Source organism: Elephantulus edwardii, unplaced genomic scaffold, assembly GCF_000299155.1.
Source record: "Elephantulus edwardii isolate Elephantulus edwardi_28Jun2011 unplaced genomic scaffold, EleEdw1.0 scaffold00007, whole genome shotgun sequence".
Lineage (NCBI taxonomy): Eukaryota > Metazoa > Chordata > Mammalia > Macroscelidea > Macroscelididae > Elephantulus > Elephantulus edwardii.
In genome coordinates, this window is record NW_006399757.1 from 37,616,965 (window position 1) to 37,633,816 (window position 16,852).

The following is a 16,852-nucleotide window of genomic DNA, read 5'->3' on the forward strand; positions in this document are numbered from 1 at the left end:
TTCCTGAGATGGTTTTGAAATTCAGGTAGGATAGACTCAAGGTCAAATTTTGATTCCTGTGATTTGATTTCATTTTCCTTAGCTTCAGCTTGAACTTGCATATGAGTAGTTGGCGGTCTGGCTTGGTCAGACTATGGAAATTAAGTGAATAGTGCTTTTGGAGCAAACAAGATGTGTAGACTCTAAATGAGGGCATTGGCCACTCTTGTCATTCTGCCAGGCTTAAATTAAGCAGATTTAGAGGCAGAACAGGGGAATCTTGCCACCATCAAGAAAGAAGACGGGAAGAATACTGCATGTCCTTCCTTTAGGCAAGGGATTTCTGCACTAGACTGAGACTCAGACCAGCAGCAGCAAAAGTGGTGGAGAACCAGAGACAGAGCAGAACGGGAACTGCTCTCCCTCAGAACAGAAGCTGAAGGCCTTCCCTCGGGCTTACTAGAGAATGAAGGGGGAAGCACCATGATGGGAAGGTCTAAGAGAAACTTGGTAACTGAAGAGAGCTCCTCTCAACCACAGCTGGCTAGAGGCAAAGTAGTGCAGAGAAAAGGACTCAGCCTCAGTACTGACACTTATCTCCTTCATCATCATTGTTAGTTTTCAATGTGTCATTTCAGACATACGGTGACCAAGAGAATGAAATTCTTGTTGTCTAATTCTGCATTATCTTTACAATCACTCCTAGGCTGGATGCCACTGTTGCAGACACTGTGCCTTTTCGGTACCTTTTAACCTAGGATCTCATTTTCCTGAAACATGATTGTAATCTGTAGAATTTTCCATGTGTGGTTTTTGGAAGTAGACCACCCTCCCTAGTGTAATTTTTAGTGTGGAAGGCCTGCAGAAGCCTGTCCATGATGGATGATGATCCTGGTGGTATCAAAATACGAGTGGCATTGCTCCCAATGTCACAGCAACACATAAACCACCACAGGGTGATGAACTAACAGATGCATGGTTGTACCTTATCTGTAGCGATCCCATTAGCTCGTCAGTAAAATGAACAAACCACTGCTAGGATCTTCCATGCCAGAAGTTTAGGAGAATGGACCAGATTATCTCTTACAATTTCAAAACTGATGCAGAATTAAAGCTGAGCTCCAAAAGGTTCGTTCCCTGCAGTGAAGAAGCTCTGCGGTGAATGATTTATCAAGAGTACTGTGAGCAGGAGTGGTTTGACACTAACTTAAAGGATCCCCTTTCCCAGAGGGACTCATTAGTTCAAGGATCACTGCGGAGAGCAGAATTCAGGAGCAGAGCAGGAGGGAGCAATTGGCGAAAGGCTAGGAGAATGGCTGGGCCAAAGAAAGCAGCCAAGGTGCACAAAGGGATCACAGGGCGCTCGTTAGTCCAGCAATGGCTTAAGACCGGCTTATTTCTTGCTGCCAGAGCTTCATTTTTGTAAATCAAGAGCCCTAGATGCATCTCAATAGTCTCAAAGTAGCCATTTGCATCTATTCCAAAGAGCAGTCATCTGCCACCTGCAGTTTTGAATTAACATAAGCTATGCAGACGGCTTTTTGTTCTAGAAAGAAAAGCTTCTCTGTAGGGTTGCTTAAGGCAATCAGGCGTGCTACTTAAGAAAGGCAAAAATTAATTGACTGCAGAAAACAAGCCAGCATTCTCCTCTCCAACCATACCAATGAAGGGAAATAGTCTTGCGTGGATTTGTGACTGGTTCAAATACACCATTTCCATTGTCCTTTTTAAGGCTTCTGTGAGCTTATAAATTTCAGGGGTTTCAGTGTAATAAAAATGGTCCTGGGTAAGCTATTAAGCGTTGGCACAAAAATGCATATCATTGTCTTCCAGTGTTTAGCACAAGCATTCAAGATGCTCCTGATGGTTCCTTATGAAACATTAAACTATCAACTCCAAGTCTTATTTTTGTGCTTCCATTTTCATTCTGGTAATGGTGTAATAGGAGGGTTTTTTTGTGTGATTGACCTTCATCAACTACTTGGCCCAAAGGCAAAGTTCAGAGGAAATTTGTTTTAAAAGACTGTTGGATTTCAATTACTTCATAGTAGAATTTGGAAAAATTCCTGGCGTTACTGGGAGAGATGGTGATACAAGGAAGCTTTGGATTAATAAAAGCAGGTCAACAAAACAGTGGCCTTAGAACTCAGAAGGCATATGCATTCAAATCCCTCACTGGGTAGGATCACCAGATAATTTATCACTACTGTTGAGAGCGCTAAAAGCATGCTAACTGGGTGAGATGCAGGGAAAGAGGAAGGGACAGAACTGTGCAAATCAGGACACATGACCAGCCTACTGCTTTGAGAAGTCACCTCATCTTCGTCAGTCTCATTCCTCAGCTTTCAGTGAGCATAGCAATGTCTTTCAGGATGGCGCTGCTTATTTATTCACAAAAACACGTGTAAATGAACTTTGTAAATTTAAAATGTGGTATAAATGCCAGGCACCAGCACCAGTTACCCTTGAGTCAAGTCTGACACATGATGAGGCCGTGGATATCGAGATAGAACCTATGTGGGGTTCTACATATAGTTCTACTAGGGTTTTCCACAGCTCGTTATTTGCAATGAAATCACCAGGGCTTTCTTCCAAGGCATCTTTTGGTATACTCAAGTGAGTTAGCATCTGAGCCCATGAACTATATGCACCCCACTAGGACTCCAAATACGAGGTAGTGGTTGATAAAAAAGAGAATGCTGGTGGCACAGTGATAAAGAGTTGTGCTGCCAACCCAAAGGCATATGGTTCAGATTTGCCAACTGCTCATGGGAGAAAGATGGACAATCTCCACCCATGCTATTTACTGCCCTGAAAACCTGTTGGAGGGTCAGCTGTGAGTCGATTTCAACTCAGTGGAACTTAACAACAACAGCTGATAATAAACTCAATTCATTGCTGTTGAAGGAGCTCTGGTGGCCTAGTGAGTAAGAAGTTGTGCCGCCAACACAAAGGCAGGTATTTCAAATCCAGTAGTGACTATGCCGGAGGAAAAATGGACACTCTCTTCTCATGAAATTTATTGTTGTTGTTGTTGTTGTTGTTGTTATGGGCCCTCGAGTCACCTACACCTCATAACAACCCTTTGGACAATTGCTCTGAACCTTACATTATTGTGATCCAATCTCACTGCCTCTGCCACATCAACCTCCATTACCCTGGATACTGTGTCAATCCATCTCATTCAGAGTCTCCCTCCCCTATGTTGTTCCTCCACCCTTCCAAACATGATGCCATTCTCCAAGGATCAGTCCCTCCTGGCCACATGCCCAAAGTATGTGAGATGGAGCTTCAAAATCCTTACCTCCAAGGAGTACCTTGGTTTCCCTGTCCAGGACAGACCTCTTAGTTCTCTTGGCTGGCCACAATATGTTCAATGCTCTTCTCTAACACCACAACTCAAAGGTATCAATTCTTCTTCTGTCACCCTTAGTCACTGCCCAGCTCTCTGATGTGTAGCAAGTAATTGTGAAACCATAGCCTGAATCAGGTGCACCTTAGTTTCTAGATTGATATTATTGCTCTTTAACACTCAGGAGAGGTCCCCGACAACAGTTTTTCCCAACACAATTCATCTTTTGATTTCCTAACTGCAGGTGCCAAGAGTGTTGATTGTAGATCTGAGCAAGCTGAAATTTTTAACAATATCAACCTCTTCTCCGTTTATCAGGGTGCTGCCAATTGGTCCAGTGGTTAGTATCTTTGTTTTCTTAACATTGAGCCTCAAGCCTCATTTATAACCTCTGAAAACTCACTAGAGAGTCAGCTCTGAGTCTGTTCTTACTTGACAGCAGTGGGTGAATGAGTCATTGTCACTGAGTCAGAATTGACTCATAGCTGGCCCTCTATCAGATTTCTGAGGTTATAATCACCCTGGAGGAGACTATTCATCCTCCTTCCCCCAGCACCCTGGTGGATTTAGCCGTCAGCTCAATCACCGTGTCAATCCATCTCATCGAGGGTCTTCCTCTCTTTCACTGACCCTCCACCTTTCTAAGAATGCCATCCCTCTCCAAGGAATAGCCCCTCTTAGGTAGCCTAGTAGTAAGAAGCTGTGCTGCAATCCCAGAGACACAAAGTTTGAATCCACTAGCTGCTCTGTGGGAGAAGGATGGACAATCTTCTCCTGTGCAATTTACTGCCTCTGAAAATCTGCTAGAGGGTCATTTATGAGTCGACTCCAGCTCGATGGCAAACAAAACCAACAAGCAACATGTCCAAAGTACGTGGAATGAAGCTTCAACGTCTTTGTCTCCAAGGAGCACTCTGGTTTCATTTTCTCCAAGACATACTTTTTGTTCCTTTGGCAGTACTCTTCTCCAATGCTACACAACTCAAAGACATCATTTTTTATTCTGTCATCCTTATTCAGTGTTCAGCTATCAGATGCAAAGCAAGTGATTTAAAAGACCATGGCTGGAATCAGGCACACCTTGGTCTTTAAACTGACATCATTCCTCCTCAGCACTTCCGAGAAGGTGCCAGATTGCAAATTTTCCCCATGTAATATTTCTCCTGATCGCCTGACTGGTGGTACAAAGGGTGCTGATTGTGGATCAAAGCAAGATGAAACCATTGATAACTTCAATCTTTTCTCCATGTTCCATAATGGACTTCTTTACCACAAGTCCTCATTGCCACTGAAACTGAACGCACTCATAGCTAACTGGTTAGTAGGATTTCAGAGGTTACAAATTGCGCAGAAGGAGATGGCCTGTCTTTCTCCTGCATAGTGGCTGGCATATTTGAATCATCAGTCTTCAGGTTGGTAACTCAACTCTTCACAACTACGTCACCTCCACAGTTCAAGATAGCAGCCAGTATTAACATGTGACCTGCTGGTCTGATGGTAAAGAGTTGCACTGCTAAACTAAAGACAAGCTGTTCCAATTCACCAGCTGCTCCAAGAGAAAGATGGGCAATCTTCTCCTATGCAATTTACAGCCTCTGAAGACCTTCTGGAAGATCAGCTCTAAGATGATTCCAACTCAGTGCCACATAACAACAATCGCATTTGGCAACTGGACAGTAGAAATATAATTATTTAGACTGAGAAAATAAACTGATAAATCCTGTTAAGTATAAGGGACTCATGTTCTTAACTAACCAACTCATTGCTGTTGAGTCAGAACTGACTTATAACCGACCCTCTAGAGAGTTTTTGAGGGGAGGGGTTTTAATCACAAAGAAGTGATTGTCCACATTTCTCCCCAGGAGCAACTGGTGAATTTGAACGCTCAGAGAGGAGCAGCCTTTATATGAACAGCACAACTCCCTATAACTACACCATCAGAGCAGCTTCCATATCCAAGATCACCTCAGAATCCAAGATGGCTGCTCCAGCTTCCAGTCAGGAAGAAGAAAGGGCACTTCCACCAACAAAAAGTTCAAAGGAGCACAAGGTATCTTTCAAAGAAAAATATTCATTGCTGTTAAGTTGGAACTGATTCTTAGTTGACCCTCCATTGGATTTCCAAGGTTATAAATCACATGAAAAGAGATTGTACACTTTTCTACTGCAGAGAAGTGGCTCCAATTTAACATATCCAGGTTCAAGAGAGGATGAGAAATGCAATCTTTGCACTAAATGGCCATGTATCCATTAAAGATGAGCAATTCCATTATTATAGAAAAAGAATAGCTGTTGATGAGGAGTAATAGTCCTTGTCACCACCGTCCCCCATCTCTCTGTCTCTGTCCTTCTCTTTTGCTACATTGTTTTATGCAGAAGAACAAATGGAACTGCACACAATCTTACCCAAGTTACACAAGAATCAACATTTTATTTCTGTTTTGTATTCTATAGTGTGCTAAAAACATTTATTTCCCTAAGTACACTGGTGCTAAGTTTTTGTCAATGCCTTTCTATTTTTCACATCCGTTTTGTTGGGGTTTGGGGTTTTTCCCCTCAGAACTGTCTAGCAGTAATGAGGGGAAAGTGCCTTGTATTTATATATGTGACCTCAAGCCACAGATACTGAACATGTCTTTTCCTGTTACAGTGACATTGCCAATAAAGGCCTAAAGCTAAGGACAATACTTGTCAAGTATGGCCAAAGGACTGCAAAGGATAACCCAAACAGGTTCTGCTACCATTATGTCACCACACCTTGTAATAAACGAGAGGAGAAACTCTAAGAGTGTAATAATGACCCTAGAGGGAAGATGTCAAGGCTTCTAACGCAAGGTATATTTGCATTCCCTGTGAAGCAAGCAGACACTACAGAAATCAGCAGAGCTTGTACCTTCGCCTTGGTACTCCAGGCTAGCAGCAGCCTACAGGACCTCACTCATAGAAGTAGTTAAAAATTTTCATTATTGCAGGTCATCTGCAGTCCTACTGATTACTTCCCCTCTCTCTTTGTTTCTCTTTCTTGTATAATGAGCATAAAGAGGAAAGTAGTTTGGAAAACCCCGAATGCCAGCCTGTACTGCTACTGGTTTTTTCCACTGACAACCTTCTTGATAAGAAGCCTCTCTTGTCTTGAAACTTGGAACAACATTTTGAAATCTGAGCTTCCAGGCATTTATACTTGAGTTTTAGCATAATATTAGGTGAAAATACAAGGTGTAAAGAGCTCTGGTGGCCTAGTAAGGGTTTGCACTCTCAACCCAGAAACAGGCAGTCCTAATCTATCAGCTGCATGGGAGTAAGATGGGCAATCTCCTCTAGTACAATTTACAGACTCTTAAAAACCCACTTTCAGGTTAATCATGAAGAAGTTCTAACATGAAAACACATAACAACCATTGCAACAAGGTACTTGTTGTGGTTGTTAAATGCCATTATTTCAACACAGACACAAAGCAATACTATTGCACAACAGATCACAACCATGTCCAATCCTTCGCTATGCTCACAATCTCCACTGTGTTTAAATCCATCGCTGCAATTATTGGGTCAATTCGTTGCCTTGAGGGTTTTCCTCTGCTTTGCTGACTCTCTACTTTTCCAGACATAATGAATTTTCCAAGGACAGTGCCTCCTGATAATATGCACAAAGTATATGAAATGAAGGTTCACCATCACTTCTTCTACTCAGTGGTCCCACTGAAGAAAAATCTTGTAACCTGCTTCTGTAAAAAAGATTATTGGGGGTGGAGGTGGGGGAGAAGCACTCTTGTCATATTTTTGTTCTTGTGGAATTGTTTTCATTTTCTTCAGGCTTAATTTAAACTTCATACGAGTATTTGATGGTCTGTTCCACAGTCATTCCCTTACCTTGTTCTAAATTATTATATTGGTCTCTTCCATCATCTTTTTCCATAGATGTGTGGTCAACTTAATTTGTATTTCATGAGATGAGGTCCATATGCATATATAGGGTTACCACTTATGTTTATGGCTTTTTATTATGTTATTTTTTTTAAGATACTGGAAATTAGTAAATTGTTGTTTGTGCAAAATTATATTTCTGATCTTGTTTCTGTCACCAATGTTTCCCAACTACCAGTTTCTAACTTTTGTATTCCAAATACCAACTATGACTAATGCATCTTGATTGCATGTTCTACAATTTCAGACTACAAAAGTTGGTAAAAATTCTTAATTTCTTCATCTTTTTCTATAGTGATTGGTGTATATATTTTAATAATAGTCACATTAACAAATCTTCCTTATATACATGTGGATATTATTCTGTAACTGCCAGTTTTGTATTTTAATGCAGATCTTGAAATATTATTTTTGACAATGAATGCAACAATATTCCTCTTCAATTTGTGAGTCCCAGAATAGTAATTCATATTCTTGTCTGATTCAAAATGGCCAATATTACTTTATTTTAGATCACCAGTATGTAGGCTATTGATATTTATGTGCCATTTCATTTTTGACAACTTGAAATTTTCCTTGATTCATTCTTTGTACATCCCATATTCCAAATATTAGTAGATGTTTGCAGCCATTTCTTATTTTGAATCTTCCTACATCAGCATAGTGAAACCTTTACTCTACCGTGTTATTAAGGTAGGCGCTGCTTTTGGGAGGCAATTTTTCTTCAATCAGATTTTGAGTGTCTTCCATCCTGAAGAGTTCACCTCCTAGCGCTGTATCAGAAAATTTTCTGCTGTTATTCATTGTGCTTGCAAGGTCTGATTATTTCCAAAGAGGGTGGCCAGTCCTGCCTCTTAGTCTGCCTTGGTCTACAAGTTTTGCTGAAACCTGGCCACCAGGGGTGACACTGCTGGTATTTGAAATACAGGGGACATAGCCTTGAGCACCACAGCAGCAGGCAAGCCACCACAGTACAGCAAACTGATAGAACAGTTGTGGAAATGGGTACTTATAAGACATTAATGCAAAGGCACTGTTCAGAATATTCCAGTTATCACATGTTCCATTTTCTTAAAATGCAAGTGCACTTATATTTGTGTAGAATATCTGTAGTTAGCTGGAGGAAAATCATAGTGAAGGGAAACAGCTACCAAAAAGACACCACACAACCACTGCTGTCAAGTTGATTCTGATTCATGGCAAACCTTCATCAGGGTTCTGAGACTATAAATTTTAACAGGAGCACATTGTCTCATCTTACCCCCAAAGAGGAGCTTTGGGATTTTGTGAACACCAGATCTGACCCCAGTTCCATCCTGTGCCATCCTTATAATCTCTTATATACACGAGCCTGTTGCTGCAGTCCCTCTGGAAATCCATCTTGTTGACGGTTTTCGTCTCTTTTGCTGGCCATCCACCTTTCAAGCATGATGTCTCCTAACATTTAAAAAATATGTGAGACAAAGATTTGCCAACATTACTTCTAAGGAACACTCTAGCTGTACATTTTCCAAAACATATCTGTTTGTTCTTTTGGTAGTCCATGGGATATTTAGTCCTCTTATCCAACACCAGAACTCAAAGGCATCGATTCTTCATTTGTCATCTTATTCATTCTCCATCTCTCAGCAGCATAATGTTGCTGATGTTATGTGCCATCGAGTTGCTTGAAATTCATAGCGACCCTGTGTACAAGAGCCCTAAACCCTGCTCTATCCTGTGCCAACCTCACTGTCTCTGGCACACCTACTCTCATTACACCAATCACTGAATCGATCCATCTCAACAAGGGTCTTCTTCTCTTGCTGTCCCTCCACTCTCCCAAACATGATGTCCCTCTCCAAGGAATGATCACTCCCAAATGCCCAAAGATCAGATGAAGCTTAAAAATCCTTGCCTCCAAGGAGCAGCCCTGTTTCACCCTCTCTAAGACAAATCTGTTTGTTCTCCTAGCAGTCCCTGGTATATTCAACACTCTTCTCCAGCCCCACATCTCAAAGGTATCAAATCTCTTTCTATCATCCTTAGTCACTGTTCAGCTCTCCGATGCATACCACACAAATTGCAAAGACTATGACCCGAATCAGGTGTACCTTAGTCTCCAGCCTGATATCATTGCTCTTCAGTAATCTGGAGAGGTCCCTGACAGCTGACTTTCCCAATGTAATTAGTCTCTTGATTTCCTGGCTCCTGGTATCTAGAGTGTTGACTGTGGAGCCAAGCAAACTAAAACTGTTAACTATCTCAATCTTTTCGCCATCCATAATGATGCTGCCAATTGGCCCAGTGGTGAGATTCTTTGTCTTCTTGACATTGAGCCTCAGTCCATATTGGAGGCTGCAGTCCTTGACCTTCTGCAGCAAGTACCATGGATCCTCCTCAGTTTCAGCGAGCGGGGTTGAGTCATCTGCATAACGCAGGTTGTTGATGAATCTTCCACCAATCCTGCAGCATAATAAGTGATTGAAAAAGATCACAGCTTTCATGAGGCACATCTTGGTTTTTAAAGTAACATCATTTCTCCTCAGTACTTTGGAGAGGTCCCTGAAAGCAAACTTTACCAATATAATATATCTTTTGATTTCTTGACTGCGGGTACTAAGGGTATTATTTGTGGATCCAAGTAAGATTAAACCATTGACAATTTCAACCTTTTCTCTGTTTATCATGATGTTTCCTAGTGGGGAGGATTTTTTTTTTAATCTTCTTGATGTTGTTGTTGATTGCCGTCAAATCTAGCACAACTCATATTAACCCTATGAACAAAAGACCTGAAGTCTTTCTATAACTATCATTGTTTCTTTAAGTTCATAGTTTCCAGAGATATGTTGTGTAGGAAGTGGATGCCACTCTTGCTTCCAGACATGTCTTAACCTCGGAACCCCACCAAACACTGTCCACTATGGGTCACCATTATGGTATTTGGCACTCAAATGGCACAGAGTTCAGCATCACAGCCACTCCAAGCTACCTCAGTACAGCAAATTGACAGACCAGTGCTGTACCACTGAGAAGAATGTTCCTCTAAATTATAATTACACTAGTAGATAGATATTGAGATGTAATCCATAGTGAAGGCTATAGACTTTTCTCTTCTGCATCAAAAGTTTCAAGTCCTCTTCATTTTTAGCAAGTAAAGTTGTATTATCTACATAATGCAGATTGTTGATGAGTCTCCCTCCAATACTGATGCCATGTTCTTCCCCATAGAATCCACTTTCTCAAATTACTTGCTCAGCATACAGATTGAATAGGTATGGATAAAGGATACAGCCCTGACACAGTTTTCTTGATTTTAAACCATGCAAAGGTAAGAAGTTACACAGTCAGCCCAAAGGCAAGTGGTTCAAACCCTCCAAAGTTGCACAGTCTTTTCCCGTGTGATTTGTAGACTGAAAACCCACTGGAAGATCAGCTATGAATCGGCTTCGACTCCAGGGTGCACAACACCACCAACAGCAGATAAGCTGTTGACTTTCTGGAATGCGTTTTTCATCAGCAAATATATAAAATAAGGTGGCCAGTAGCTAAATGATGGATGGAATGGCTGAATACTTCCATATTAAAATAACTTTCTTAATATTTTCCAATTATTTTAATGTTTAAAATACAATTCCTGTACATGCATCTAGTGAAATAATCAAGGACTCATGAGACTCAAACATCTAGGCATTAACCCAGCGAAACAACTCAAACTCAATGCTTTGGAGTAGGAACTGATTCATATTGATCCTCCAGTAGGATTTCTGAGGCTATAAACCATATGGGAGGAGATTGCCTATCTTTCTCTCTCAGAGCAGCAGGTGGATTAGAACTATGGTTTTGGGTTGGGAGAGTAACTCTTTATCCATTAGGTCACCAGAGCCGGAAAGATACAGCAGGAAACGAATTTGGTTTTTGCAATTTGAACCTTTGAATTTCCAAGGAAATTTAAGTAAATATCCATTTTGCGATGGATGCTGACACCTACTGGCCATATTTGATATTAAATGTTTAGTGTTTTCTAACCAAACAAATTTCCCCACTTCCAACAACCCACAAGTTAAAAAGGAAATCTTTCTGGTTCTTGGATTATAAATTCTGTAGTTTCTTGCTTGGGAGTACAGATTGGGAAGGGAGAAATCGTGGCTCCAGGAGGTGTTGGAGTGTAGCAATTCAGGTAAAGAAGATTTAGCGATAGAAAAGACCTGAGGAAAGGGTTGTGGGATAGATTGTCTAGTTAATAACCAAAACTTCCATTTTGCTTATCTTAATCCCTTCCTCTCTTTAAAGTTCTTATTTGATCTTCAAAGAAATTTTTCTCTGGATACAAAGCTCCATTTGAAACGAAACTTTGGAACACAACCCTCCTCTAAGCTCAGACAGAAGTGTACGTGTCTCCTTTTCTGGATGTTCTTGTGACATCTAATCATCATCATTTTATTGTTAGCATTTTAAAGTGCTGCTGTGTGCTCCTGTGCTGTGTGCTTTATGTGAGTGGACAGTTATTGGGTTCAAGTATTGACTTCTATTTATGACAAAGAGCAAACTGAAGTGTCTCCTAAAATTAAGGCAGCGTCATTGAAGAAATAGTATATGATCTAGATGTGTTGGGTATTAGGTGCTATTTAAGTCAAGTATGACTCACAGTGACTCTATGAACCACTGATCTGAACCCTGTCCTACCCTGTGCCATCCTCATGCTCAAGGCCGTTGCTTTTGTCACTGTGTCAACCTACCTGGTTGAGGTTCTTGCTCTCTCTCACCACTTTGAAAGAATCATATAAGTACTCCTGCAAAGGGAAATCTTCACACAGCTGTAACTACAAAAATATCAAGGCATTTACAGCTATACAATCCCACTTCTATTCAGTATTTTTCAAGAGCCCATAATTTAAAAGAGATGATTAGTCCTGCTTCCTTGTCTGTTTTAGTCTGGAAGTCTGGCTGAAGTCTGTCCAACATGCATGATGCTTCTGGTATTTGAAGCCCTGGTGGCATAGTTTCCAGTATCACAGCAACAGGCAAGCCACCCCAGCACAATGAAGTGACAGACAAATGGTGGCATTGAGCAAACTTTCTGCCAAGGACCCTTTAATGTGCTAAAGAGTAAGGATGTCAGTTTAAAGACAAAGATGTGTCTGACCCAAGTCCTAAAATTTTCAATTGCTTCCTATATAAATGAATGCTGGACAATGAAAAAGGGAGATAAAAAACCAGGTTCTGTTTGGTGGTCAGGATGGTCCATGGAAATCAGAGAGAACTTGCCTGCCAGAAAAACATGCAGAAAACCCAGGAGATTAGCAAGGGGAAAAGAAAAGAGGACAGAGTGACTACCTCTGAGAAAAAGCAGAGGGATTCTGAGATCATGCAGCAAAGGCAGAAGGCAGCTAACAAGACGTTTTTGCAGACCAGAGAATACTAATGACTGGCTAATTTGGTAATACCTGAGAAGAATGGGAATACCAGAACACTTGATCATGCTAATGAGAAACCTCTACTGGGACAAAGAGGCAGTCGTCAGAACAGAGCAAGGAAATACTGCATGGTTCAAAATTGGGAAGGGTGTACGCCGGGGATGTGTCCTGTCTCTATACCTTTTCAACGTGTATGCAGAACAGATTATTTGGGAGGCTGGGCTCTATGAGGAGAAATGTGGGGTCAAGATTGGTGGAAGATCTATCAACAATCTGCGATATGCAGATAATACAACCCTGCTTGCTGAAACTGAGGAGGACCTGAAGTGCTTGTTGCAAAGGGTCAAGGATTGCAGCCTCCAGATGGATTGAGGCTCAATGTCAAGAAGACAAAGATGCTCACCACTGGACCAATTGGCAGCATCAGGATGGATGGTGAAGAGTTTGAGATTGTTCACAGCTTCAGTTTGCTCGGCTCCATAGTCAACATTCTCACCAGTAGCCAGGAAATTAAAAGACATATTGCGATGGGAAAGTCTGCTGTTAGGGACCTCTCCAAAGTACTGAAGAACAATGGTGTCTCTCTGGAGACTAAGGTCTGCCTGATACAGGCCATGGTTTTTGCAATCACTTGTTATGCATCAGAGAGTTGGACAATGACTAAAGAGGATAGAAGGAGAATTGATGCCTTTGAGCTGTGGTGCTGAGGAAGAGTATTGAATGTACCATGGACTGCTAGGAAAACGAACAGATTTATCCTGGAAAGGGTTAAACCGGGCTGCTCCTTGGAGGCAAGGATTCTAAGGCTCCATCTAACATGCTTTGGACATGTTGCAAGGAGGGACGGGTCCTTGGAGAGGGACATCATGCTTGGTAGGGTGGAGGGACAGCGCAGAAGGGGAAGGGCCCCTATGAAGCAGATTGATTCAGTGACTGGGGTAATCGGGATGGGTGTATCAGAGACAGTGCGATTGGCACAGGACAGAGCAGAGTTTAGAGCTGTTGTACATACGATCGCTATGAATCACAAGCGACTCGACGGCACATAACAACAATAACAATTTGGGAAACCTGGGTGCTACTGCGCAGGAGAGAGTGACCCTCGAGGAGATGGATTGATTCAGTCACTGAGGTAATGGGTGTAGGTATGTCAGAGACAATGAGATAGGCACAGGATAGAGCAGGGTTTACGGCTGTTGTACATAGGGTCTCTATGAGTTACAGGCAACTCGACAGCACATAACAACAACTGTCAATGAGGTATATCATACACTCTAAGATTAATGTTTTGTAGAGTGAATAGTCCTTATATATGTTATCATTTATCCTTATAAAACAGTCTATTTTAAACTTTTCCTTTTGACCTGATTTAGTGTGATGTTTTAGAACTCCTCTTTGAAAAATAAAACAAAAACTAGGCATGTAAAAAAAAAGAGAATTGATGAGTTTTCCTCTAATTCTAATGTCATATTGTTTTTTATATATAGTCTAGCTTCTCAAATGATTTGTTTAGTCCTCTTTTCAGATTGAAGAGTTGTATTTCCTGATTTTAAACCATGCAGTGACCTCTTGTTCTGTTCTTATTTTGGGTATAGCTTTTCCATGAGCACAATCATGTGTTCTGGAATTCCCTTTCTTCTCAGTTTTAACCATAATTTGTTATGATCCACACCATCAAATGCCTTTGCATAATCAATGGAACAAAAAGAAATATCTCTCTAGTATTCTCTATTTAAACCAAGATCCATCTTATCAGCTATCATATCCCTTGTTTCACAGCCTCTTCTGAATCTACCTTGAACTTCTGGCACTTCCCTGTTGATGTTCTCTTACAGAGAGCCTAGAATGCTGCCTACAAGACACTTATTATTCCTTACTCCTCTGTAACCTGGTATTCACCTTTGCAACCTCTGGTGTTTGAGATTTTTTTTGAAACTTCTTTAAGGTTATAATTAATATCATTAAAGAGATGATTCATTTTAGCTTTAAAATAATTTAGAAATGAATGTAGGAAATTAAGAGATATCAAAGATTTTTGTGGAAAGGCAGATTAAATGTCATCAAATAAACTTGCCAAATGGATAAAACAATTTAAGTAAATGTCAATGAGAAAGAGCTAAATTCATATGCATTTACTGCTCACTTGTAGTACTCCCCACAGCATCCAACTCACATATGCATGGCTCTAACTTTCACAGTACTCATCCCTGGAAGCTCTCATGGTGTATTTTGTAGGGAGCTGAGCTAATCCAAAGAAAGGCCTCACCTCTCCAGTAGTTCAAGTCCCCAGGGCTCCACAGGAGACAGGTAGGCAATCTCCTTCTATGTGATTACAACCTTGAAAAGCTCATTGCAGAACAAACTGAGTCAGTTCCAACTTGACTATAATGAGCTTTGGGTCGGTGGTTGTTTTTTTCTTTTTCCACTTATCAGCATTAAGGCCTCATGGAGTTTAGTTGTTACTTTTATTTAACTGTATATTATATTTAACTATTAAAATGGAGCATTGTTATAATTTTAAATTGTTGCTCATGATAGCCTATTTTCTATTTCTGATTCACTAAAATATAGATTCTCCAATAGTAGAATTGTTCCATTTACAGTTATATTTCCAAAGAACAAGTTCCTGGCACATAACAGATATCCAAGAAGTATTTGTTGAATGAATGAATGAATGAATGAATGAATGAATGAATGAATTTAATTTGTGCTAATAATTGGGGGGGAGTACAGGGATGCACAATGATCCTCCTTTTAGTCACTGCGTTCACTCTAAGTGGATAAATAGCACATAAAGGTAAAGGATCATTCACAATAAAATAATTGTATATAATCAAGAACGGAAATGACTAGAAGAGACAAACTGTTGCAAGGATCTGGAATAAGAAGACACTTCTTTGCCTTGGGAGGAGGCTCAGGGAAATCTCAAGAAGGTGAGACTTCACCCTGAAAGCGTGAGAGTCATGTAGAGAGCAGACAAGAAATGGCCAGGCAAAGCAAGAGAAAACAGGTGAGAGGAAAAAGCCTAGGAAAATAGTCTGCTGGGAGCTTGTGAAAGTTTTCCGCCTATCACCCCACTATTAAAGCAAAAGTGAAATAAGATATACTTATTTTTTAAAACATATACATTATTGTAAAGAAGTAATGGATTTGGACCTTTCTTTCCCTTTTAGAGAAAGGATGAATTGTGCAACAGTTGGCACCTAATGCGAAGATGGCTCAGTGCTCAGCTCTCTTGGTCATTGAGTTGTGATGAATTGTCCTCGACTCGACAGCATCTAACTACAACAACAGGAGCTCTGGTGGCCTAGTGATAAAGAGCTGTGCTGCCAACCTGAAGACAATGGTCCAAATCTACAAGTGGCTTCTGGGGAGAAAGATGGGCAGTCTCTTCTGTGTGATTTACTGCCTCTGAAAACCCACTAAAGGGTCAGCTATGAGTCAGTTCCAACATAAAGATACACAACAGCAACAACAATAAGTGATTGACAAGGCTGGCAGAGATAAGAAAAAGAAATATTGGGCTTTGTACCTTGATAACTACAGGTACCATTAGTAGGATAGGAAAGTCAGGAGAAAGGTGGCAGCAGGCCAGGATTTTGATTGTTGTTGTTATTGTTACTTGCTGTCGAGTTGACTATGACTGATAGTAACCCTATGAAGAGTAGCTCTAAACCCTGCCCTATCTTAGCCACTCTTATTCTCTCCAACACATCTTCTCCCTGACTATAAGCAGTGTCAACTCATCTCATCCAGAGTCTTCCTCTCCTATGCTGACCTTCTACCCACTCAAGCATGACATCCTTCTAAAAGGACCAGTCCCTCCTGGCAACATGTTCAAAGCACATGAGGTGGAGCTTCAAAATCCTTTCCTCCAAAGAGTAACCTGGTTTCACCTTAAGACAGGCCTGTTTATTCTCTTGGCGGTCCATAGTATGTTCAATGCTCTTCTCCAGCACAACAACTCAAACAAGTTGGTTCTTCTTCTGTCATCTTTAGTCATTGTGCAGCTCTCTGATGCATAACAAGTAATTGTGAAGACCATATATAAATTGGACGACTATGAGAAAAATAGACATTTTTATTTTCTCATGAAATAAAAAAGTGTATTGCGATGGGAAAGTCTGCTGTTAGGGACCTCTCAAAGGTACTCAGGAGCAACAGTGTCTCTCTGGAGACTAAGGTGCGCCTGATACAGGCC

At 40.9% G+C, this 16,852-nt stretch overlaps 1 protein-coding gene across 1 annotated transcript in view; it reads left to right on the plus strand.

The window, feature by feature from the left end:
- The first annotated feature begins 12,473 nt into the window (after positions 1 to 12,473).
- The window catches only part of LOC102845077 (small EDRK-rich factor 1-like), a 39,495-nt gene continuing 35,116 nt past the window's right edge, over positions 12,474 to 16,852 (plus strand). The window contains exon 1 of the mRNA XM_006880413.1: positions 12,474 to 12,650. Within this exon, the coding sequence (XP_006880475.1) occupies positions 12,474 to 12,650 (177 nt within the window). The remainder of the gene's footprint in view (positions 12,651 to 16,852) is intronic.